Raw genomic sequence first — 26,710 nt, forward strand, 5'->3', positions numbered from 1 at the left:
AGGAGAGAATTCAAAGATTACCATACTATTTGCAAGAAGTAAACAGCACAATGTTTATAAAATTCTATATTAGCAAAATTAGCATTGATATGTAAGAGCAAGACAAAAAATATTTTAAGACATAATAGTACTCAGAAAATATATTAACCTATGTACAACTTTCTGAAAATCATCCGAGGAAGTACTCTATCAAAAGAGATAGAAATTCATGGGGTGCCTGGGTGGCTCAGTTGGTTGAGCATCCGACTTTAGTTAAGGTCATGATCTCACGGTTCATGAGTTCGAGCCCCGCGTTGGGCTCTGTGCTGACAGCTCGGAGCCTGGAGCCTGCTTCAGATTCTGTGTCTCCCTCTCTCTGCCCCTTCCCTGCTCATGCTCTGTCTCTCAAAGATAAATAAACATTAAAAAAAAAATTAAAAAAAAAAAAGAGACAGGAATTCAAAAAAAGTAAGGGCAAGGGGTGGCATATAACTAAAATGGTAGCAATAAAGCTGGTAAAACTTGTTAAGTTTAAATAATCATTGATAACATGGTTTTGAATTATTAAGAAAGAATTTGCAAAACAGAAGGCACAAAATTAAAACTGAATTAATCACCAGAAAAAACACTTCCATATTATTTCAACAGAATCTTGAAACAAGCAGGGAAGTAAAACCTTTCTAAATGTGTCATCTCACTTGGGAAGTAAAAGTAAACACACTTACAATTATAAAAGTGTGAGGGAAACAGGGTCAGATATTTGTTAGAAATTGGAGTTAAGTCCTGGTAGCACTGAATTAGAATGCAGAACCTTCCAGTGCAGCTGACAAAAGAGGAAAAAGAGCTAGGAATCAATTCTGATTCAAGGGAGTTTTACTTTTCCCTTGCCAATTTCTTGAATGTCCTTAACTGAAAAACAGTGACTTTTAGCACAGGCTAGTTTGAACATTAGAGTAACAGTACAATTTTAGAGCAAAATCAATGGTGGACATTGTAGACGGCTTTGAAAGGATAATTATATACTAGTAAGTGTCTGACTTAAGGCCAAAAACTAATAATCAAAGGAAAGAGTGGAAGGGCATTCCAAAACAACTAGAAGGTTATTTTTCCCAAATGATTGCTTCAAATTGGTACCTCATTTCCCATGACCTTTTTGTAAAGTATGTTATTAATATTTATGTTAATATCTTTCATGTAAAGTTACCTTGTTTTCTAAAACTAAAACCTCCTGCACCAACTTGGCTCTGGGTCTGAGCTTGGAGATGTGTGGAGAAAACTTTCTTCAGGATACTGTTAATTAGATGCCAGTGCTATCCAGTGGTCCCCCCATCCTGACTCAGGCTAGGAAGTCACAGGCCACAGATTCTCAAGAGACTTTTAGGTATTTAAACTGTTTACATGGAATTTTTCAAATTATACAAAATTAGAAATATACAAAGGACCCCACTCACACTTCACACAAGTTCAGTGGTCAACAACACATAGCCAATCTTGTTAAATCTACCCTCCATTTCCTACTTCCCTGGATTACTTTAAAGAAACACCTCAACCATGTCATTCCATTTTCATGTAGTTTGTTTCATTATTTAATTGTTTAAATAAGTTTACTTTTTCCTGAGCAGTACCATCATGTATTCATGTATTCTGTTACTGTATTTGTGGTCTACTCTAAAGATAAAAACTGCAAAGATTTCATCAGGACTAATTGTTTTGTTATTCAACAGATATTTCTCCAGGGCCTGCTATACATCAGACATTAGTATCAACAGAAGTAAACTATGCACATTCTACTTCATACAGAATAAATATTCTGGCAACTATATTGACTCATAAAAGAAGTGTGTGTTCCTTTGTGAGGAGGTGAGCTTTACTGCAAGGCATTCAAGCAGATGCTGGCTGAGGTGTTGCATTAGGGTAGACTTGGGCAAGATGCCTTCTAAGGCCTTTCCCATATCTAAGATTCTGATTGTTCTGTAATTTCTAAAAATGTAAATAAACAAATACAAAGGAAGGACTGAAGATCCTACATTATATGTATGTATTTTCCACATGGACAATTTCCAAATGATCAATATAAAAAAAATGTGAGACCGGTTTTTGCTTCATATGAGAAACTGCCTCCTTTCTTTAGCATTATTATTATTATTATTGTTATTATTATTTTATTATCATTATTATTATTATGAGTAGGGATCTGGATCCCTTATCACTGTAGGAAAATCTTATGCTCTAATTTAACTTTATTTCACTGACAATCTCTGCTCTAGGAAAGAGTCTACAGGAATCAGCAAGGGAAGCAACAGCATCACATGCCCTCACACTAACTCAGATTTGGGAGTATATCACAAAAACTCAATCATATTTTTTCAAGAGCACAAAACAAGTAATTTTTAGTAGAAAAGTAGTTTTAAGGCTTGAATAAAACAACCTGCTGAATGCAAGGGTGAACCTGATTTGTCCTAACCATATACAAATTAATACCCCTTTCACTGGAATTTTTCCTTACTACTCAATGAGTAACATCTATTGTAGAAACCGTTAATTTTCAATCCATACAGACACACAAAAACACTTCAAATTCAGATGAACTAAGCAATAAATCTGTGGTTTTTTGGAAACTTTAAACTTGAGAAAATAGTTTCTTCAAAGTACACTGGCAAAACTCAAATCAAGGACACAAATAGTACAGCTATCTAATTACACAGAAAAAAAAAGAGAATTATTACTGTGAGTTTCAATATAAATTTTTGAGACAAATAACATTTATTCTAGGTTGGAATAAAAAGATGATTTTCACAGCATCCCATTAAGGTCATGAGAGAGAACCTCTCTCTTACTCATTGCATGATGTTCTTTCTGTACATTTTTCATTTATAAGCCTGGGAAATTAAGTATTTCTAGTCACAGAGAATCCTAAAAGATAGGTAGATGTGAGAACTTAAGCCAGGGCAGAGTAACTAGCTCACTAAGGTTAAATATTCTCTTTTCAAGAAATGAACTATTGACTAGCTATAGCTCTGACATCAGAGAACAGGTAAAGGTGCAAACATGTCCTTGAAATGGAGTTTCATCTTTTGGTAGAATGCTTCCTAGAGACAGAACATGGGCCTGAGGCATCAGGCATTAGGCCCTAGCACCATTGGGTACTAGAGGGAATACTTTTATTGTCTTAAAAATTTTTTTTTCACATTTATTTATTTTTGAGAGAGAGAATGAGAGAGCACACTTGAGTGGGGAAGGAGCAGAGAGAGGGGAAGACACAGAATTCAAAGCATCTCTAGGCTCTGAGCTGTCAGCACAGAGCCCATCGCAAACCCACAAGCTGTGAGATCATGACCTGAGCCAAAGTTGGACGCTTAACCAACTGAGCCACCCAGTTGTCCCTCTGAGCCACTCAGGTGCCCCAAGAGGGAATACTTTTATGTTATGTTATGTTATGTTATGTTATGTTATGTTATGTTATGTTATTTTAATTTTATTTTTAATATTTTTTAAATTTACATCCAAATTAGTTAGCATATAGTATAACAAGAATCTCAGGAGTAGATTCCTTAATGCCCCTTACCCATTTAGCCCATCCAACATCCCACAACCCCTCCAGTAACCCTCTGTTTGTTCTCCTTATTTAAGAGTCTCTTATGTTTTGTCCCCCTCCCTGTTTTTATATTATTTTTGTTCCCTTTCCCTTATGTTCATCTGTTCTGTGTCTTAAAGTCCTCATATGAGTGAAGTCATATGATATTTGTCTTTCTCTGACTAATTTTGCTTAGCATAATACCCTTTAGTTCATCCACGTAGTTGCAAACAGCAAGATTTCATTCTTTTTGATTGGTGAGTAATACTCCATCGTATATATATACAATACATCTTCCTTATCCATTCACCCATCGATGGACATTTGGGCTCTTTCCATACTTTGGCTATTGTTGATAGTGCTGCTATAAATATTGAGGTGCATGTGCCCCTTCAAAACAGCATACCTATATCCCTTGGATAAATAACTGGTAGTGCAATTGCTGGGTCATAGGGTAGTTCTTTAATTTTTTGAGGAACCTCCATACTGTTTTTCCAGAGTGGCTGCACCAGTTTGCATTCCCACCAGCAATGCAAAGGAGATCCTCTTTCTCCACATCCTCGCCAACATCTGTTGTTGCCTGAGTTGCTAATGTTAGCCATTCTGACAGGTGTCAGGTGGTATCTCATTGTGGTTTTAATTTGTGTTTCCCTGATGATGAGTAATGTTGAGCATTTTTTCATGTGCCAGTTGGCCATCTGGATGTCTTCTTTGGAGAAGTGTCTATTCATGCCTTTTGCCCATTTCTTCACTGGATTGTTTTTTGGGTGTGGAGTTTGGTAAGTTCTTTATAGATTTTGGATACTAACCCTTTATCTGATATGTTGTTTGCAAATATCTTCTCCCATTCTTCCAGTTGCCTTTTAGTTTTGCTGCTTGTTTCCTTCTCTGTGCAGAAGCTTTTTAGTTTGATGAGGTCCCAGTAGTTCATTTTTGCTTTTATTTCCCTTGCCTCTGGAGATGTGTTGAGTAAGAAGTTGCTGTGGCCAAGATCAAAGAGGTTTTTGCCTGCTTTCTCCTTGAGGATTTTGATGGCTTCCTGTCTTCTGTTTAGGTCTTTCATCCATTTTGAGTTTATTTTTGTGTATGGTGTAAGAAAGTGGTCCAGGTTCATTCTTCTGCATGTTGCTGTCCAGTTTTCCCAGCACCACTTCTGAAGAGACTGTCTTTATTCCATTGGATATTCTTTCCTGCTTTGTCAAAGATTAGTTGGTCATATGTTTGTGGATCCATTTCCGGGTTATCTATTCTGTTCCATTGATCTGAGTGTCTGTTTTTGTGCCAAGAGGGAATACTTTTAAATTAAGATAGCCAGGGATGTCTGGGTGGCTCAAGTTGGTAAAATGTCCAACTCTTAGTTTTGGCTCAGATTATGATCTCATGGTTTGTGAGTTCAGGCTCTGCATCCGGCTCTTCATTGACAATTTGGAGCCTGCTTGGGATTCTCTCTCTCATCCTCTCTCTTCCCCTCCCCCATTCGTATTTTCTCTCTCTCAAAAAAAAAATTAAAAAAATAATTCAGATAGCCAATTCATGCCTTGAAAAGTAGCTGGCCAATTGTTTAACATAAATTTCCTAAATGCCTCCTATAAGCCAGGCCCTGTGTAAGGCACTGGGGAATCAAAGACAAATAAGGCACAGATACTACTTTCAAGTCGTTTCAACTACCATAGCATACTATGAGAAAAAGATGGTAAGCAAGTGACCTAAATATAGATTTCAGAGTGCTTCTCAAATAGCCTGGAATAGATGGGAGTTGGGGTGGAAAGGAGATTATGTTATATTAAAATAAATGGGGACTAGGAGTATGCTGTCATTGACAAATGATAATTCTAGGGCACAGAAGAGATATTTTAAGATGTATGCTTTTGTTGAATCTCCCCTTGGCAACCAGAGTCTGCATTAGTTGATGGCTGTACTAGACTTAGTTATGTATCTGTGGGGGACCAAATTCTAAACTCTTACTTTAACAGTGCTTGTTTCAATTTAATTGATTGAAAACGAATTATTCTAATTACATATACATTTAGTGTCAGCAAAAATTTTAAGGATTCCTTGCCTTTTTATCTAGAGGATTAAAGTTGAAGGAAAATCGCTGAAAAAAAACACTTTAAACTATGTAAGTTAATAACATGACAACATACAGGATAGTTTAAATTTTTTTTAGCTCTAAGATAGCCAAATAATATTCCCTTCAAAATGGCAAATGAGAGCATACAGTCACATGGATAAAAAGTATAGAAATGGGTAGACTCATATATCCATATTCTGAGACTGCAGTAGTAATGAAGACGGGAGTCACTCTTAGTTCATTCAAATAAGAATGAATTTGCTGATTAAAAAGGAAAATTATATTTTCTGTCATTTTCATTTCTCAAAATAAATTTCCCAATATTCATTCATTATTCTGTTGCTTTTCTGTATTCAGCTACTTATGCCCATTTTAAAACTGTAATATTTATATGAAGTATGTGTCACTTCATTAACAAATGACTGCTCTTGATGGCTATCTTAGTGTTGACTATAATAGTAACACAAAAACAGTAATTTCCCATAGCAATTCATGATAAAACTCTCAGAAAACTAGAAATAGGGTAAACTTCCTTAACACAATAGAGAGCATCTACAAAACCCAATAGCTAATAATATCATAATTAATGGTGAAAGAAGGAATGCTTTCCCCCAAGATCAAAAGCAAGGCAAGGATGTCCACTCCCACCAATCTTTTCAACATAGTAATGGAAATTTTAGCCAGGAAAAGAAAAACAAAAAAGGCATAGATTGGAAAGAAGAAATAGAACTGTCTCTCTCTGGGGTGCCTGGATGGCTCAGTTGGCTAAGCATCCAACTTCGGCTCACATGATGATCTTGTGGTTTATGAGTTTGAGCCCCAGGTTAGGCTCTGTGCTGACAGCTCAGAGCCTGGAGCCTGCATCCAATTCTGTGTTTCCCTCTCTCTGCCCCTCCCCTGCTTGCATCTGTCTCTCTGTCTCAAAAAATAAACACTAAAAAAAAAAAAAAAAAAAAAAAAAAGACTCTCTTTGTAGATAACATAATTGTCTATGTAGAAAATCCTATTGAATCTTAAAAAAACCTCCTAGAGTCAATAAAGAAGTTGAGCAAGATTGCAGTATACAAGACTAACACACAAAAAAATCAATTGCATTACTAATTACTAAAAACAAACATGTGGAAGCCAAACTTAAAAACACAGCATTTATAATCACCTAAAAAATGTAAAAGATCTCTGGTGAACATACGTGTCAGCTGGAGGAGATGGTTAGCATGGTTGGGAACAGGTAACAATGAACAAATAAATAAATATACAGAGGAAAGTGGGAGCCGGGTTTCTCACTGCTAGAGAAGATATACAGACAGAAAAGATTAGAAAGAAGTCTTGACATGCTGTTTTGGATCCGAAATGGAAGTAATGGCATTAAGTTCATGGTTTTATAGTAAGTGAAGGTGATGTATACACATATATACATACACACATATAGTTATAGATATGTATATTTGTGTGTTGAGTATATAAAGCCATATCTGTATTTCCTGCTCTGTCCATTGAGAGAAGCTAGAAGAAATGACAACTCAGAAACAACCAGCACACTGAAAATTTAGAACATGGCTTTTAAATACCATCTTTTACAAAAGGAAATGGGGATCCTTGGGGAGAGAGAAGATTCTAGACTTAGGGCAAGGTAAGAATAAGATGAGTCTGGAATATCTGTCTATCCCAGAGAACATGTAAAATAGATATAGGAGCCAGCCTGAAGGAGCTCCTACTGCTTCTACTGGGAATACTTTTAACATTAAAGGAAATGATTTTATTTATTGAATAAATAAATATGAATACATAGATCTATACTGATAAATGAATACATAAATACATGGGAGAGAAGCAAAAGATCTTCCTTATAGTAGAATGCCAACTATAAATGTGGAAAGAATGTTGGAAATAGAGAATTACTCTTTGACAACTATCTTAGAGAAGGCAATCACAAAGAGGGAAAAGAGTGAATTTAAGGTGGAGAGTCCTGGTGGTCACTAAGATGATCAGAAGCTCAAGGTAAACATTTTGGTGGTGAGATAGACCAACATCATGTGCTTCCTGATATAATGCACTGAGAAATGCACAGCACTGGTTATGCAATTCTATGCAGTAGAATTTCTGCAAAGAATGTATGACCTGAGTGGAAAGAGAAGAAACAGGGTTATGGTACAGAAGAAGGCCTGTATTCTTTAAAACTGATAAGGACCTAAAAAAGGAATTATTCCATATTGAAGAAGTCTGCAAAGATGTGACAATTAAAGAGGGAATTCCTTTATAGAATCCTGAAACAGAAAAAAAAAATCATTGTTAGGACAACTGGAAAAGTTTGAAGAGTCTGTGTATAGGATGGTAGTGTTGTAACAAAGTTGATTTCCTGATTTGGAGAGTTGTGTGTGTAACACACATAGGGGTGTGTCCTTATTCTTTGGAAACTTTGAGTTGACAGACAGAATACAAAAATAAATGTTAATAATTAATAATAAAACATATGAAACAAATACTCACCAATGACTTTAACAAAATAAGCATCTGCTTCAAAGTTATTTTTTAGTGTATGGATGGAAAAATCATTCTTTGTATATCCTTTACTTAGTACTACAATGTCCAAGATTCCCTGGAAAAAACATAAACAAAAGTCATAAGAACAAACCAGCAGACTGAAAAACTAATGAAAATACATGTATGTTTATCATGTAAGTTTAAACCTTATTTATTCAACTTGATGTTTAAAATAAAAATATTATTAAAAGTATAAAACCTTAGAGAGGGGCAAACCAAGAAACATACTCTTAACTATAGAGGACAAACTGATGGTTACCAGAGGGGAGGTTGGTGGGGTAATGGGGGAAATAGGTGATGGGGGTTAAGGAGGGCACTTGTGATGAGCACCAGGTGATATATGGAAATGCTGAATTACTATAGGGTACATTTGAAATTAATATTATACTCTTTGTCAACTAACTGGAATTTAAATAAAAACTTAAAAAAAGAAAGACCTTGGCACAATACCCTCCAGTTCAATCCACGTTGTTGCTAATGGCAAGATTTCATTCCTTCTCATTGCCAAGTAGTATTCCACTGTATATATAAACCACATCTTCTTTATCCATTCATCAGTTGATGGGCATTTGTGCTCTTTCCATATTTGGCTTTTGCTCATTGGGGTCCATGTTCCCCTATGAATTAGTACTCCTGTATTCTTTAGATAAATTCCTAGTAGTGCTATTGCTGGGTTGTAGGATAATTCTATTTTTAATATTTTGAGGAACCTTCACACTATTTTCCAGAGTGGCTGCACCAGTTTGCTTTCCCACCAAGAGTGCAAGAGGGTTCCCGTTCCTCGACATCCTTGCCAGCATCTGTTTTTTCCTGAGTTGTTAATTTTAGCCACTCTGACCAGTGTGAGGTGATATCTCGATGTGGTTAAGTAAAATAAGTCAGTCAGAGAAAGCCAGATAACATCTGTTTTCACTCATATGCAGAATTTGAGAAATGTAACAGAAGACCATGGAGGAAGGGAAGGGGAAAAAACTAGTTTCAAACAGAGAGGAAGGCAAACCATAAGAGACTCTTAAATACAGAGAACAAATTGAGGGTTGATTGGTAGGGGGTAGGGGTAGGGGAGAGGGGAAAATGGGTGATGGGCATTGAGGAGGACACTTGTTGGGATGAGCACTGGGTGTCGTATGTAAGTGATGAATCATGGGACTCTACTCCCAAAGCCAAGAGCACATTGTTTACACTGTATGCTAGCTAACTCGACAATAAATTATAAAAAAAAAAAAAAAAAAAAAAAAAAATTCCCCGTGTTAAAAAAACCAAAACAAAACCTTGGAAATAGTAAAATATAAACAAAATGAAAAAAATCTGTAATTTTAATCCCTGGAGATAGCTGTTAACATTTTAGTAAATTTCTTTCTAGTCATATTTGCATGAATTTTTAAAGGCCTATGAAACGGAAGGCCAAATTGTTTCCAACCCTCAGAGAAAGAGAGCACCTTTTTAACTGTCCTGGTAACCACGGCATATTAACATTACTTTTCTGTAAAAAAGAGGGAGGCTTTGCTGATTATACTGGGGGGAAAAGGTGTGCTCATTTAAATTCCATTTCACTATTATTTATTTATTTATTTATTTATTAAACTTTTTCTGAGTATACCTGACACACAATGTTACATTAGTTTCAGGGGTACAACAGTGACTCAGCCACTGTATACCTTATGCTATGCTTGCCACAAGTGCAGTTCATTCCACTGATTCTTAATCAAACTGGTCATTTATCATATTTTTTCATATGTTAGCCACATATGTTTTTTCTGTAAATTCACTATGTTCTGTTTTTCCAGTGGGAGTTTTTGGTGACTTATATCAGTTTGCATAAACCCTTCTTATATTAAAGATATTAGTTATTTGAGTCTTTCATAAATAATTTTTTCCCCAGATTTAAAAACAATTTAAATTTCATTTATGATGTTTTTTATGTGCAAAAATTAAAAATTTATTTGTAGACAATTCTCTTGAGTTTTTTCCCCTTATGTAGTTATTTAGTTATTTATTTACAAACCAAACTAAACCAAACCAAACCAAACCAAACCAAAAATGGGGTTAGGAGACATAAATGTCCTGATGGGCACTGAATTTTTTTTTTTAATATAATTTATGGTCAAATTGGCTTGCATACAACACCCAGTGCTCATCCCAACAAGTGCAAGTGCCCTCCTCAACACCCATCACCCATTTTCCCCTCTCCCCCACTCCCCCATGTACCCTCATTTGGTTCTCTGTATTTAAGACTCTCTTAAAAAGACATGGGATGGATTTTTTAAATAATCACATTATTTTACAAGGATATACTGTGATATATTAACTCTGGAATTTAATACATTTGGTATCAGAATTTATTATTTTTCTGCATGGTAAACTGGCTTTTCAAATTAGACTGGAGGAAACCAGTGCCCTGAGGGCCTTTCATTGTCACCTGGCAACTGCAGATAGAATCATAGGAATCCTTGGCAATAGTTCACAAAGTTAAAAGGGAGTAGTACTTCATTCACTCTTCTGTGATCTTGTACAGGTTTAAGACCCTGTTATCTGTTGGCTGTGCTTTTGTCTACTGGTGCATATACACATTTGCCCGTCTCAGAGCATGATTCTCTAGTGGCTTAATCTAAATAGGCACAAAATGAGATAAAGGCGTTTTCATATTTCACTGTACTGATCAGCTAGCGGTGTCGATAAATTTGTTCCCTGTGCCATCTAACATTAAAAGGGGCTTTCTTTAATTAACTCATTAGCTTTCATTATCTCATCTACATTTTCTGGTCAAACATGGTGAAGTGAAAGTGAGATGAAGTGGATGGCAATTAGACTCCAAACATGCAGGAGACCTCTGAACTCACATCTTCATAAATGTCAAAGAAGGTGGCAACCATGGCATCTCTGATTTGATTTAGGTCCATCAGCTCCCAGTAGACTTTAAACATACGATGTGCCCCTTCACAGCTTGCGTTATTACATGGAACATTCTCCAGTAAAAAGGCCTGCTGATTGCTGTAAGATAAAGGAAAGGCATTTAGTTAATATAACACACCATTGCTGTGTTGCATCAGCTGTGCTGTATGTCCTAGAATCAAAGATATGATAAATGGTATATAGTGAAATGATATGAAAAAAGCTCCACATTTTATTATTTTACTGTGTCATAAAAAACTGAAATTGTTGGCTATACTTTGTGAGCCTTTGACAAAAATCCTGAGGCTAATTGGTTGCAAGCCTCTCCTCTTATGTGGAGTTTCCAGGTCCATCCCTCTTTCTTCCCTTGCTAATCCATAGCCATTGACCATGTGGTTCCATTTCTGAGTTCCTGGACACTGCCATTATCCCTTCTGATGTGTATAACTCCCCAAATGAATATTTGCATTTTAAATGGAACCACCTGATATCCCCAAGTCTTGTAAAACCCAAAGCAGTGAATCTACAATGATAGAATTTCCACTTCCAGACAGGCAGTAGGGTGGATATTGCTTAGGTCCTTTCAGACAAAAGAAGCACTGTACTTTGTACGGTTATGAAATCTTCCCTTTTATATGTGACTCTATAGGCAAAGTGGTTTTGAGCTTAGATTCTGGAGCCAGATTATGTGGATTCAAATTCTGACTGTCATTTAGCTGTTACTAACCTTGAGTAAATTAGTTAATCTCCTGAAGCCTCCTATCCTTATTTGTAAACTGAGCAATGAGTACTTATATTAGGGGTGCCTGGGTGGCTCAGTAGGTTAAGCATCTGACTCTTGGTTTCAGCTCAGGTCATGATCTCATGGTTCATGAGACTGAGCCTCATGTCAGACTCTGCTAATAGCATGAAGCCTGCTTGGGATTCTGTCTTTCTCTCCCTCTCTCTCTGCTGCTCCCCTGCTCACACTCTCTCCCTCTCTCTCAAAAATAAATAAACTTTAAAAGAGTCAAGAATTATAAAAAGAGTTGTTATATTATAGGATTGTTATAAAAATAAAATGAAATACTGAATGCAAAATACTTAGAACAATTCTTGTTATCCAGTTAGATCTCAGTGAAAGTGTTTGTTATCACCATTCTTTTTTTTTTTTTAATTTCTTTTTTAACGTTTATTTATTTTTGAGACAGAGAGAGACAGAGCACGAACGGGGGAGGAGCAGAGAGAGAGGGAGACACAGAGTCTGAAACAGGCTCCAGGCTCTGAGCTGTCAGCACAGAGCCCGACGCAGGGCTCGAACTCACGGACTGTGAGATCGTGACCTGAGCCGAAGTCGGCCGCTTAACCGACCAAGCCAACCAGGCGCCCTTGTTATCACCATTCTTATTTCTATAGTGCAATACCATGCCATGCAAAAATATTTCCTTTAGAAACAGAAGTAACTTTTGCAGTGTGATTTTATGTGATGGTTCCTATTATAGGCATTTCCCAATGTATATAGTTCTTTACTTCCCTCTACTTATGCAAAAAGTAATAGGCTAAAGGTATTAAATTTTACTAGTGCTCAATTTTCTCTAATAGTATTTTAAATAAAACTAAAAAGATATTTCCTTTTTTCCATATGAAAATACAACTTTGGGTATTAGCCTGAATCTGGACACTTTGGAAAAGAAAAAAAAAATGAGGAAAATTTCTTTCTGTTCAACACAGTAAGGGAACCTATGTATAAAATATTCAATTTGTATAATGTACTAAATATATAATTGACTTCAAATTATTCTAGATAAAAAATTCCAACACAAATAGTTTAGAATAATTCTTTAACAAAGGAAAAAAACCCTCCCAGGTTGTAACAATTACCTGGAAAGCAATGAGGTGACTTTGCTCAAGACCTAACATATAACAGAAGGAATAATCATTTCTTCTTTGTCTCCTGTGTAGTAAGTGATTTTTAAATTATAATTTGTAATATTCTTCCCAGGTAATTTATCCATCGTACCTTTTTAGCCATGTAATTTTACTAGATATTTCACGGAAATGAAGACTATTCTAGTTTGTTATTAGCAGATCATATTAAAACATGAGGACATGTGATAAAGGTAGCATTTCTACAATCTTCTGTAACCATAGTATCATACTGGTCAACCTTTTGAGTGACTGTGCTGTACTAATTTCCTGTTTCAAAGTGAATGTGTGGATTTCATTATTATAACTCTGGCTGCAACTTAAAATACACAATATAATCTACAACATTGTACAATTTAAAATGTCATTTTAATTTTTGTTATGAGTTTGTGAAGAGTATAAATGCCATGTACCATGGTTCTTGTCTCAATGCTCACTAACTACCTTGGTTTTGCAGTATTGAACTTGGGGTCTGTAAAATTTCAGTCCTTTAAAGTTTTACTGAACCTACAGGCACAGTCCAACATCTCACTTTTATAAATAAAATTTCATTTAAGCACAGGAAGGAAAAACCTTGATCCATTTGGGTTTGAAATCTATGAGAAGAAATGATCTTGCTTATTTAGAGTCTGTCTCTTGATGTGTTCTTGTCAATTACAACACATGTATCTTTTTAAAAACTGTTTTTTCAAAACTATTACAAAGTTATTGCTAAATTCAAGTAACAGAGACTTTAAAAAACAAAATTCTTCCTTTCTAGGGATAACCATTGTTACTAATTTGGTATGCATGTTTCCAAACCTTCTAGAAACGTACAAATATGTAAGTATATATATCCTTAAAAAAACCTATTTAGGTTCTACTATACAGATTCTTCTGCAACTGATTTCTTTATGTCCCATAATACAGCATACACAGGGAGAAAGGGATATAGTCTGAATGAAGACTTCTGATATCTATTTTGAAAAGACCCCTCAGAGAAGTTGTACTAGTTTATATCTCCCAGCAATAGCCCATCAAATTGCCTGTTTTTCCACATGTGCATTCTTTCCAATGGCTACTCCACAATATGGCTAAGCCATCATTCATTCATTTTAACACCCTGCTATTGATAAGTAGTCTTCAATAGTTTTCCGTTGCAGCATGCCACTCATTCACACACCTATAAATATGTTATTCTCCCTTGGGAATTTGTACATAAATTTCCAAATGATAGTTATGTGGTCAAACAATATGCATATTTTATATATCCATAGGTTAAGTGAAATGGTCCTCTAAAAAATGCACCAATTTGTACTTCTAGTGTATGGGTATATCACTCTTCATATTTTGCCAATGTTAGTGTTATTGCTTCCTATGCTTGCCAGGTGGGTAGCTTAAAAATCTCATTCTCCAGATTATAAGAGAAGCTGAGTATTACTTTCATATATATCAGCTATTTGTGCTTCTTCTGGGAACTGGCACTTTAATATATTTTTTTTAATTATTGATTTTCAGGACATCTCTGAATGTTAGGGACCCTAACAACTTACCTGTTACTCTGACATCCTTGTTTGTAACGTAAGGGTAAAAACAGTATATTAATTCAAAAGGTTGTTTTAAGGATTAAATTAAAAAGTACAGAATAAATAGTTCAGTGTAGTACCTGGAACACAGCACAGCACACATTCAACATATGCTATTATTATTATTGCTATACGTGCTGTAATTATTACTGATATGTTATAAACGTTTTGCCCCAGCCTTTTATTTTGTTTTAAAAATTTATGGTGTTCTTCACTGAAAGGTTTATAATATTACAGTCATTTATGTCAATATTTTTCTTCATGGCACTGTAAGAAATGTTAAAGTCCATTGTGCAGATGGAAAATGAAACCAGATGAATATTACATTTATACAAAGCAGTGAAAATGTTAAATATATAGGCAAATAAATATTTTTTATTGTTTAAATCTCTTTAAAGGTAACAGATAATTAAACAACACAGTGTGACATGAATGATGTAAGTAGATGTAAAACATGTGAAACAACAGCACCAAGGTCAGAAGGGGAGAAATGAAAATGTGCTATATTGTGTGGTTTTTCAACTGTATGAGAAGTGGTATGATATTGTTTGGAGAGAGACTGGGATAAGTTAAAGATGCATCCATTAAAATGACAAGATAAAGTTAATAATTTAACAAAAAAGACAAAATGGACTCATAAAAAATGCTCATCTAATTCAAATGAAGGCAGAAAAGGGAAAAGGCAACACTGATGGTGGGAGTGGAAAATGGTACAGCCGCTATGACAAATGGTATGGAGGCTCCTCGAAAAACTAAACACAGAACTACCATATGATGCAGCAATCCCACTTATATACTGAAAGGATCTAAAATCAGAATCTCAAAGAGATATCTGAACTCCCATGTTTGCCACAGCAGTATTTACAGTAGCTAAAATATGGAAACAATCTGAATGTCCATCAGTTGATGAATGGAGAGAATGGGGTGGTGTGTGTGTGTGTGTGTGTGTGTGTGTGTGTGTGTGTGCTGGAAAATTACTCAGACTTAAAAAAGAAAGAAATCCTGACATTTGAAACAACATGGGTGAACCTGGGGGACATTACACTAAGTGAAATAAGCCAGACACAGGAAGACAAATACTGTATGATTTCACAGGTAGAATCTAAAAACACTGAACTCTTAGAAACAGAAAGCAGCATGGTAGTTGCCAGCAGCCAAGGAGTAGGGGGAAATGGGAGATGTTGGTCAAAGAATATAAATTTTCAGTTATAGGATGATTAAGTTCAGGGGATCTAATGTACAGCATGGTGATGATAGTTAACAGTACTGTACTGTATACTGAAAACTGTTATGAGAGTAAAGCTTTAATGTTCTCACTATAACAACAAGGATAAGAAAATGGTAATTACCTGAGATGAAGAATGTTAACTAATCTTAATGTAGTAAACATTTTGCAATATACATGTATGTTTATCATATTTGCACATCTTAAATTCATACAATGTAATATGTAAACTATATGTCATAAGGCTGGAAAAAAAGAAAAGAGCAATCAGCAACAGTGACATTCAAAAATATTTGGAAGTTAAATGCTACTAAAAATCTACTGGTAAAAGAAAGGATCAAAAGGGAAATTACAAAGTACTTTGAATTGGACAAAAATGAAGACACACATATCAAGATTTGTAGTATGTCACTAAAACAGTATTTAGAGGGAAATTTATAACATTAGATACTTCGCTAGGAAAGAAGAAAAGTCTCGAATGACCTCAGTTTCTTTCTTAAGACAGTGGAACTAGAAGAGCAAATGAATAGTGAAATAAGAAGACAGGAAATAATGACACAGAGAAAAGCAATTAAGTAGAAAACAAAAACAGTACAGAAAATCAATGAAACCAAAAGATGGTTTTTTGTGAAGAATAACTTTGATAAACTTGATAACTTGATAAACCTCCAAATGAAATGGAAGAAGACACAAAATACAACTATCCTGAATAAGAGAGGTAACACCAGTACAGAGTTTACTGGTATTAAAAAGATAATAAAGAAATGTCACGAAAAACTTGTACCAATATAATTGACAAATCAGATGATTATCACAAGGGTGAGTAGAGTACAATAAGATATTTTGAGAGACAGAGACCATATTCACCTAACTTAAACATTATAGTACATTATAATTCTATTTTATTATTAGTTATTATTGTTAATCGACTATGCTTAATTTACAAATTAAACTTTCTCATAGTTCTATATATATAGGAAAAAATAGTATATATAGGGCTCAGTGCTATCAGCAGTTTCAGGTATACATTGGGGGGTCTTGGAACATACTCAGTGTGGGGCCTGCTTAAGATTCTCTCTCTCTCCCTCTGCCCCCCTCCCCAGCTCTCATGCATACATTCTTTGTCTATAAAAGAGAGAGAGAGAGAGAGAGAGAGAACAAACAAATGTCTCAAATAAAAGGCAAAAGATCTGAACAGACACTTTACCAAAGATCTATGAAAAGCAAATAATTACATGAAAATATGTTAAATAATCATCAGTTATTAGAGGAACTGAAATTAATACTACAAAGAACTACACTACAAACAAAATAGCTGAAATTAAAAAGACTGACCATACCAATGTTGAAAATGTGAACCAAAAAATTAAATGTGCACCTTCCAAAAGACCAAACATTCCATTCCTTGACATTTGCCCAAGACAAATAAAAGCTTGCATGACTTTTATAAGAGTGATCATAGTAGACTATTTTTAACAAACAGACCTGGTAAGAACCCAATGTCCGGCAACATGTAAATGGATATAATAAGCAAATTGTGATATACCTGTACAATGGAATACTCCTCAGCTATAAGCAACAATGAACTAAGATACATGTTAACAGCATGGATGAATCTCAATATTATAATGCAGAGTGAGAGAACCCAGACATAAAAAAGCATAAAATCCACGATTTCACTGATACAAAATAGAAAATGCAATCTAATCTACAGAGATGAAAAGAAGATTGGTGGTTGCCTGTGGGATGAGGGAAGGGTAGAAGGAGTGGAAGAGTAGCTTACCAAGGGTTAAAAAGAAACGTATGGGTTGTGTATATGTTCTTTATCTTGACTGTAGTATTATTTTCATAGGTGGTATATGTCAAAACTTATCAATGTACACACTTTAAAGACACGCACTTTACTTTGTCAATTAAACCTCAATGAAGCTTTTAAAAAATGTTACTCCTTCATGACAAAAAATGAAACACAAGCAAGAAAAACTAATCTTGGCATCATTCAAACGAAAAACATTTGTGCCTCAAATGATACCATCAAGAAAGTGAAAAGATGATTCACAGGCTGAGAGCCAATTTTTGCAAATCATGTATCTAACAAAAGGGACTTGTATGTAGAAGATACAAAGAATTTTTAAAATTTATTTATTTATTTATTTATTTATTTATTTATTTATTTGGAGAGAGAAAGAGAGAAAGCATGAGTGAGGGAGGGGCAAAGAGAGTAGGATAGAGACAATCCTGAGCAGACTCTGTGCTGTCAGTGCAGAGCCCAGCATAGGGTTTGATACAGTTGGATGCTTAAGTGACTGAGCCACCAGGTGCCCCAAGAATTCTTGTATCTCAATGATACAAAAGCAAATACCTATATTGTAAATGTGGGCAAAGGATCTAAATGGACAATTATTGTTTGGGAGGCTCATTTGGTTAATTAAGCATTTGACTCTTGATTTCAGCTCAGGTCATGATCTTATGGTTTGTGAGACTGTGCCTCTTGTAGGTCTCTGGGCTGACAGTGTGGAGCCCAGGTGGGATTCTTTCTCTCTTCCCTCTCTCACAAAATAAATAAATATTAAAATAAATAAATAAATGGACAACTATCAAAGGAAGATATACAAACGGCCAAGAAGCACATGAAAAGCTCAAAATCATTAGTCATCAGGAAACTTCAAACCACAATGACATAATATTTCATACTCATTAGGATAGCTATAATAAAAAAGACAAATGCTGGTGAGGCTGTGGAGAAGCTGGAACCCTCATACACAGCTGGGGGAAAAGTAAAATGGTGCTGCTGCTTTGGAAAACATTCTGGTAGTTCCTCAAATGGTTAAACACAGAGCTCCATTCCACTTCCAGGTATATCTCAAGAGAAATGAAAACATGTCTGCACAAAAACTTATATATGAATGTTGATAGTAGTATTATTCATAATAGCCAAAAAGTAGAGACAACTCATATGTCACATTCACTAGATGAATGAATAAAATGTGGTAAATACATACAATGGAATATATTCAACAACAGAAAGAAATGAAATAGTGGTATGAAAAACATGCTACCGAATAGATGAACCTGGACCCATTATTCCAAGTCAAACAAGCCAGTCATAGAATATCATGTATTATTTGATTGCATTTATATGAAATGACCAGAATAGGTAAAACGAGAGAGAGAGAGAGAGAGAGAGAGAGAGAGAGAGAGAGAGAAAGAGAGAGAAAGAGAGAGAGAGTAGATGAGTGGTTTTCTAGGGCTGGTGAGACTGGAGACTGACTAAGGTACGTGGGGCTTCTTTTCAGGGTAATGAAAATGTTCTAAATAGTGATTGTGGTGATGGATACGCAACTCTAAATATACTAAAAGCCACTGAATATAGAGGCAATGGGTGAATTGTATAGTGTGTGAATTCTATCTCAATAAAACTTATGTTAATAAAAAAACCCAGAATAGCAGAAAATTTTAACCCATTAAAAAATCCATGGGAAATGTTCAAAAGACATAAACATGTAAAATGCACATATCAAATGCCCTTTCTCTGAATAGGCTGGTATTTGCACATCTAGCATGCAGCCTTTTGAGTCTGGTTTTAATTTCTCTTTCAAGTCTATAAAATTGGTGGTGTTTCTTGATACATTACCACTTGACAAAGTTTGGTTTATTCTAGGATGTTAATATGCTGTGTGCATCTGTCTTATTTCTCATTAAGAAAGGTAGCTGATGGATCATTTAACTTGAAGTTTGATTTTCTCCCTGGCTGCTCTTAGAGCTTGTGTGTCCACTTTAGTCATTTCTATCTCCAGTGAGTTCTGCTCTTCTAGATTGTCCTTAACTCTCTTCCTCTTAATTCCCCAATTTCATTATCAGCCTAGGTTCATATGGAAGGAAAAGACCTTCATTTTGAGGGTATGTCTATCTTTCTGTGTAAACCTTAAGAAAGGCAGCTCTACACACAGAAGAAACACAAATTAAGAAACACAAATATGTCCATTAGGCATACTCTAAAAATAAAATAATTCTTTTATTTTTGAATTGCTGCTCTGAAACCATGCTGCCAGCTACTGGTAAATGCAGAATCCTTGGCTAAGCTAATATAACAAAGTAAAACTTCCACTTTGAAACACTAAAAATTATTGAAGTCTTTCTGTAATACAGACTTACAACTGGAGATATTCAAAAGAGATGATAAATTTGATATCCAGAACAAAGTTCACTTGGGCTCTGGGTAAAAGCAATACATTTATTCCCCAAACAGCACCTAGGATGTAAGATTCAGTGGGCACAGAAAATGTTTCTTGAATGAAAGGAGGAAGCAAGCATGTTTTTGTAGAGCAAGGCCAACTGAAAGGCAAAACTTAACAGGATATAAAACTTACTGCTAACTGTTCCTGTTAAATTATTGGTTAGAAAAGATTTTGCCATGTTTTAATATATCTTTATTCAAAGATGTACTTTATACTGGCCAACTTGGTAGCTGCTACAGCACCTTCTTTCTAGTTATTATATGTATTTTTTTATTATGAAAAATGAAATATAAAATGTGATCATTTTAATTGTTAGTTGGGTGAGAGCAAAAACAGGATATTTAGACTTTAAGAATGAGAAATTCATGGATATAACACAATTTATAAAGTACACATGCAAAAGGAACAAGGATATGTTAGGAAATTATACCAGTTCTGGTTTAGATGTAGGGGAAAGGGAAAGAGGAAATGAGGAAAGAGGGAAATGAAGGACGACCTCCACATTTCTGGTTTGAATAATGTAAGTGATGGTACCACCACCTGGGATAAACAGTACACTATGAACAGGTTTCGGGGAGAGAAGATACTTTCAGGTTTGGGGTGCCATAGGTACAGCTTTCAGGGGAAGATCTATCAGGCACTAATACACACAGGTATAAGGTCTAGATAAAGGGATTTAAAAGTCCTAAGCTTATAAGTGGCATTTAGAATAGCCAAAGTAGGTGATGAACAGGCAGGAGAACAAAGGGCTGAGAATGCAACCCCAAGAAACACCAGTAGTTACAGTGGCCCAGAGGAAAAGGGGTTCTCAGAAGAGATGGTATAGGAGCAGTTAGAGAGGGTACAGAGAGAACCAGAAGAATTTTAGGAGTAAATCATCAACAACCAACAGTAGGCAAGAATCTGGTGACATAAAGACTAAGTGCTCACTGGATTTGTCAGTTAGAAGTCATTGGGGCTGAATGAGATATTTAGTAGAGTGGAGTGGGCTGACGCTAAAATGACAGGTGAATCTGAAGTGATTATAGTAGAGATTGTCCAGAGTCACATTTTTTTTTTTTTTTAAATTCTGGAGAGACTTGCAATTACTTAAAGAATAAAGGAAAGAGGGTGGAATGAGAAGATTTTGAAGACAAAGGATGCAAAGATCCAGAGGATCCAGATGGAATTGAAATGGAGATGGCATCACAGAGGGACAGAGAAATCGATGAGGAAACTATTACAGTAATTCTAGGTAGGGACAAAGTGACTTGATCCAGGGAGGTGGCAGTGATGATGGAAAAGAAAGGTAATTTAACTTTTCTAGGCTAAAATGATTGGGGCCATGATAATATCTTTGTAGTAAACTGGGAATTATGAGCAAGGGTTGGATGTAAAGAGAAGGGGAACTATGATTATGGTTGGATATCTACATGACAGACAAGACAAGGTGTGAGATACAGATCTGGGAGTTATTCACTTAGAGGTTAAGATAACTTGTGCTATAAATCTGAATGGAATAGCCCAGGAGAGAAATACAGTTAAGAAGTGTCAACAGCTGAAGATTCCACCTTGTAGAATGTCCTTGGGGGAAGATAAAGGGTAAAACAAAAAAAAAACAAAACCAAAACCCAGTGATTGAGAGAACATGTCATTCAACATTAGAAATGATTTCTTTGAATATGTGAACTTTAGCTAAATACGACGTCTCATGTGATTTTTTTTGAATTATGCTGTATGACAGTGCAAGCATTCAATTACTAAAGATTGGTTAAATCAACCCAATGGAATATTTTACAATTATTAAAATATTACAAAAGTAATTATTATTGACATAAAATTGTTCATAATACGTTAAGTGAGAAAACATGTCACAAAACAGTATTAATGGTATGATCTTGTTTTGTAATACAAATGGAACACCATGCACATACTCATACACACACTCGTGAGCACACAGAGACTTAGAGCAGGTTTTGGAAGGATACATACCCAAGATGGATACATACCCAAGATTAATGGTGGTTGTCTCTTGGTAGGCAGGGTTTTAGGCATGTTTTACTTTATTTCTTTTGATATGTACTTATATTTCTGTAGTAAGCAGAAAACAGTATTTTCTTACAGTCCCCAGTCATTCTCACATCACCTATTTTAATTCACTGCATAATCTTAGCACTACTTTATATTTTTCCTATTTTTGATTTGCTTGTTTATTGCCTACCTTTCACAAATTTATCTCTCTTATTCACACTTGTATCTTCAGCATCCAAAGTCTGCTTCAATACAATAGGCACTCAATAAATATTTAAGTAAAAGTTTATAAGTAATGCTTTTGTAATAAGAAAAATAAACACTAAAACTTAATTTATTGTTAAGCCTGTTTCTCCTAAGTTTCTCTATTTTAGAAGTGACCAAATAAGTTAGAAACAAAGGAAAATGGTGGAGATGTAGCTTACCTTACCCCCAATGGACTTTACCCCCAATAACACTCTGAATCTGAAGACAGTCAAATATTTCTCTGGTCTGCCTACTGAGATACCTGACAAAGCCCAGACTAGCCTTGGATTGTTGCACAAGAAAAGACTGAAAGTGACAAGTTGATATGACTCATTTTTATAAAAAAGCAATCTCAGAACACACAAATCTTGCATCCTCCAGGTAAGCTCCTAGTAATGCTCTACACTTATTTCAATGTCATTGCTTACAGCTATGTGATTCCTCTTTGAGTATGCCGTCAGAAACTGCTGAGTCTTCTGTGATCTTCAGTGATGGTAAATCTTCAATGTGAGCAGTAAATGTGAACTTAGGTATTATTATTAAGGTCAGTAAATAGGTTCGTTAGTATAATATTTGTACAAAATCAAAGTATGTATGAAGCAGTGAGACTTATGTAAACCTGACTCTTTAATGGACTTATTTTTATTGAAATATAATTCACACATCAAAAAATTCACCATTTTAAAGTGTTCAATTTAGTAGTGTAGTATATTCATAAGGTTATACAACCATTGGCATTATCAAATTTGAGATTATTTTCATCATGCTCACATAAAATCCCATACCCATTAGTAGTCACTTCCCATATAGGCAATTATTACAGAAGAATTTTTGAAGTGTTTTAAACATCAGTAAAGAAATGCCTATTCTATGAAGATGGCTTCTTTGGACAACTGATTCATCTGTATGTATTGTTTTTAGATAAATATCAGTCATATTCATTTGTATTTGGGGATACCAATGAAATTCAATCAAGGAAAACAAACTGTATTGGCACCAGGCATATTTTCTTTTTACATCACATTCTAAAGCCAACTGTGAAATGTCCATTAGTTCATGAAAGATAAGAAATCCAAAGTACTTGATTACCTGTGAGACAAAAGAACTAATCACATTTAAGTTCAATTTTATCTTCTTGGGAACAGTCTGATAACATGCTGAGTTAAGATAATTATGTATCTTTAAAAAAGGGCATTATCCCATCAATGAGAATGCATTAAAATAAGATTAAACCAGGACTGTGTATATAATCACCTATTAAACCCTTTATTAAGCAGAGGACAAAACATTTAGATAATTAACTAAAACTTTGAAAGAAAAAGCAGATGTAACACAATTAGTGCTTCTATAAAACTGAAAACTTTTTCCTAGTCAGGTCTTTCTTGGCCTTGAGTGACCCTAAGTGACCAAACTTAAGATTTAAGTTCATCATCTTAAGTTACTTTTTACCATTACTCAAAAGTAAGATAAAATTCTCTGTTCTTGGGATAATGATGGCTTTAAAACTGCCAGGTAATGGCATACCGATGATAAGGAAACTTTATAGAAAATATTAACTATGACTCCCGTGTTAGGCTAATCATGCTAACAAATAATAAGTGGTTGAAAATGTAGAGTCTTGAACTACTGTGGGAAAGACCATGAGTTCACTTTATGTTCAATGGGAAAAAACCTGAGGAAGTGTATTTAAATACCTCAGTTATGATAAAAAAAGGAGCCTGGATTTGGTCAGTCCATGGTTTCTCCTTTGCCCTTTAGAACTCTATTTCAAAGTCTATAGCATATGAAAAATGACAAATATGTTCTATTCTCACTTTGGTGATCTGCTTGGCTTTGGATGTTCACTTATTCGGAAGGGAGGGAAGGAGTTTCTAAGACCTAAAAACATTTAAAAAGCATTTTAAAAGTTAACATGGGTTTTATATACCAGATTTCTGTTATTTTAATAGTTTCCCTTGCATGGATTCATGTTCCTAAATCTTTTGATGTTATTCTCCTTTGTTTAGTTGACATTAGTTGTCCACTTCCTGAAAGCACTAAGAATGAATACTATACATTCTTGGAATGTGAAAATCTGAGGCCTCTTCTCTGCTGTTATATTTCTTAAATTGCTGTTTTTGCATTATAAAGGGCATCTTCTGTGAAATGCCAATCATGAGTCTAAACCAAAATGCAAGCAAATATACAAAAATAGATATTTATAAAATATGGTACCTTTTCATATGATGGAGTTGTACCTTAAACAAGCACAAGTGCTCAAGTCAGTGGAGTGAACATCATTTACATACTGGAGTTGATACACACACACACACACACACACACACACACACACACACACACACACACACATTTAAGGTCCTAAATTCTACTATATGTATAATGCTTCACAGACTGAGAGATTAATATATATGCTGTTCAATAATTCCAGAAATATAGTAAAAAGGCTAGAGAAATGCATTTTCATATGTATTTTCTATTTCATTTCACAATATATATTATGTGTTAACATGGATTACACAAATCCATATACAAATACACATACACATACATACATTTATGGGTGATTTAATGAATTTTAAAGAGTAATTTTGCCTTTTTCAGACTGATTTCCAAGCCTAAATTATGATTCTGCCATAGACCAAAATGCAAATAGTGATCATCTGTGGATGATGTCATTATGGGTGCTTTTAATTTAGTTTTTTTTTCTTTTTCAAAATTTTCTTTAAGTTCTAGTTAGTTAACATACAGTGCAATATTCGTTTCAGGAGTAGCATTCTGTGATTCATCACTTACATACAATACTCAGTGCTCATCATAACAAGTGCCCTCCTAAATATCAATCATCTATCTAGTCCATCTCCCACCCACATACCTCCATCACCCTCTATCATTGTTTGTTCTTTATTATTAAGAGTCTCTATGGTTTGTTTCCCTCTTTGCTTTCCTCCCCCCTCCAATATGTTCATCTGTTTTGTTTCTTAAATCCCATATATGAGTGAACTAATATGGTATTTGTCTGTCTCTGACTGATTTATTTCACTTAGCATAATGCACTCTAGCTCCATCCATGCTGTTACAAATGGCAAGACTTCATTCGTTTTGATGGCTGAATAATATTCCATTGTATATATATCCCATATCTTTATCCATTCATCAGTTGACGGACACTTGGGCTCTGTCCGTAGTTTGGCCATTTGTGTAATATTTCTATAAACACTGGGATGCATGTACCCCTTCAAATCTGTATTTTTGTATCTTTAGGTAATGCCTAATAGTACAATTGCTGGGTCATGGAGTAGTTTTATTTTTAACTTTTTGAAGAACCTCCATACAGTTTTCCAGAGTGGCTGCACCAATTTGCATTCCTACCAACAGTGCAAGAGGGTTCCCCTTTCTCTGCATCCTCATCAACATCTGTTGTGTCTTGTGTTGTTAATTTTGGCCATTCTGATGGGTGTGAGGTGGTGCTGCATTGTGGTTTTGATTTGTATTTCCCTGATGATGAGTGATGTGGAGCATCCTTTCATGTGTCTATTAGCCATCTGGATGTCTTCTTTAGAAAAGTGTCTATTCATGTCTTCTACCCATTTCTTCACTGGATTATTTGTTTTTGGGTGCTGAGTTTGATAAGTTCATTATAGATTTTGGATAATAACCCTGTATCTGGTTATGTCATTTGCAAATATCTCCTCCCATTCTGTTGGCTGCCTTTTAGTTTTGTTGATTGTTGCCTTTGCTGTGCAGAAGTTTTTTTATTTTGATGAAGTCCCAATAGTTCATTTTTTGCTTTTGTTTCCCTTGCCTCTGGAGACATGTCAAATAAGAAGTTGCTCTGGCCGAGGTCAGACAGGTTGCTGCCTTTTTTCTCTTCCAGGATTTTGATGGTCTCCTGTATAACATTTAGGTCTTTCATCCACTTTGAATTTGTTTTTGTGTATGGTATAAGTAAGTTGGCCAATTTCATTCTCCTGTGTGTTGCTGTCCAGTTTCCCCAGCTCCATTTTCTGAAGAGACCTTTTTCCATTGGATATTCTTTCATGCATTGTTGAAGATTAGTAGATTATAGTTGTGGGTCCATTTTTGGGTTCTCTAATCTGTTCCATTTTATCTATGTCTTGATGACTACATACTGTCTTGATGACTACAGCTTTGTCATGTATTTTGACATCTGGAATTGTGATATATCCAGATTTGCTTTTCTTTTTCAGGATTGCTTTGGCTATTTGGGGTGTTTTGTGATCCCATACAAATTTTGGGGTTGTTTGTTCTAGATCTGTGATATTTACTGGTGGTACTTTGATGGGGATTGCATTAAATGTGTAGATTGCCTTGGGTGGTACAGACATTTTAATAATGCTTGCTCTTTCAACCTACGAGCACTGAATGCTTTTGCATTTGTGTCCTCTTCAATTTCTTTCATAAGAATTCTGTAGTTTCCAGAGGACAGATCTTTTACCTCTTTGG

At 35.1% G+C, this 26,710-nt stretch overlaps 1 protein-coding gene across 1 annotated transcript in view; it reads right to left on the minus strand.

The window, feature by feature from the left end:
* The window catches only part of ITFG1 (integrin alpha FG-GAP repeat containing 1), a 343,424-nt gene that overhangs the window by 119,989 nt on the left and 196,725 nt on the right, over positions 1-26,710 (minus strand). Inside the window, exons 11-12 of the mRNA XM_060651941.3 lie at positions 11,006-11,156; positions 8,112-8,220 (exon numbers count right to left, since the gene is read on the minus strand). Coding sequence (XP_060507924.1) covers positions 8,112-8,220; positions 11,006-11,156 — 260 coding nt within the window. The remainder of the gene's footprint in view (positions 1-8,111; positions 8,221-11,005; positions 11,157-26,710) is intronic.

This window comes from Panthera onca, chromosome E2 (assembly GCF_046562875.1).
Source record: "Panthera onca isolate mPanOnc1 chromosome E2, mPanOnc1 haplotype 2, whole genome shotgun sequence".
Classification (NCBI taxonomy): domain Eukaryota; kingdom Metazoa; phylum Chordata; class Mammalia; order Carnivora; family Felidae; genus Panthera; species Panthera onca.